This window comes from Sinocyclocheilus grahami, unplaced genomic scaffold (assembly GCF_001515645.1).
Source record: "Sinocyclocheilus grahami isolate Dianchi unplaced genomic scaffold, SAMN03320097.WGS_v1.1 scaffold3199.1, whole genome shotgun sequence".
Classification (NCBI taxonomy): Eukaryota; Metazoa; Chordata; class Actinopteri; order Cypriniformes; family Cyprinidae; genus Sinocyclocheilus; species Sinocyclocheilus grahami.
This window is the reverse complement of record NW_015508357.1, coordinates 38,157-38,642: the sequence shown is the minus strand read 5'-3', so window position 1 is coordinate 38,642 and position 486 is coordinate 38,157. Positions and strand designations below refer to the sequence as shown.

Here is a 486-nt window from a genome sequence, read left to right as displayed (position 1 = left end):
TCCCTTGGATGCTTTTGAGTTTCTGATCATGCATTCGAAGTAAACTTCAGACTTTCATCTCTGATTTCTGCATCATTTTCTGTTTGTAGGTATGGAGTTTGCCTACTCCGCAGCTCCTCGCTCCATGCAGAGTGCTATAATGGGCCTGTTCTTCTTCTTCTCCGGCATCGGCTCCTTTGTGGGATCGGGACTACTTGCTATCGTCTCTCTCAAAACCATTGGCTGGATGTCCTCGCATAAAGACTTCGGTAAGACTTGTGTGAGAGAGAGCGTTAGAAGGTAGAACAAGATATGTGAATAGCACTGCACAGCATGTCTGGGATGAAACGGATGTAGCTCACCTAGTTTTTGAACAGTGTGTCTGTTTGAATGAGTGTGTGCATGAATATAAATGCAAGTGTGTGTGGGTCAGGATTTGCCTGTATTTAGGGGGACCAAATGTCCCCATAATGATTGTAAAACCTAAAATAGATGCACTGTGGGGAT

General features: G+C 44.4%; 1 protein-coding gene across 1 annotated transcript in view; it reads left to right on the top strand.

Moving 5' to 3' along the window:
• Positions 1–486, top strand: part of LOC107576090 (solute carrier family 15 member 4-like) — a 44,435-nt gene that overhangs the window by 29,362 nt on the left and 14,587 nt on the right. The window contains exon 5 of the mRNA XM_016262353.1: positions 90–248. Within this exon, the coding sequence (XP_016117839.1) occupies positions 90–248 (159 nt within the window). The remainder of the gene's footprint in view (positions 1–89; positions 249–486) is intronic.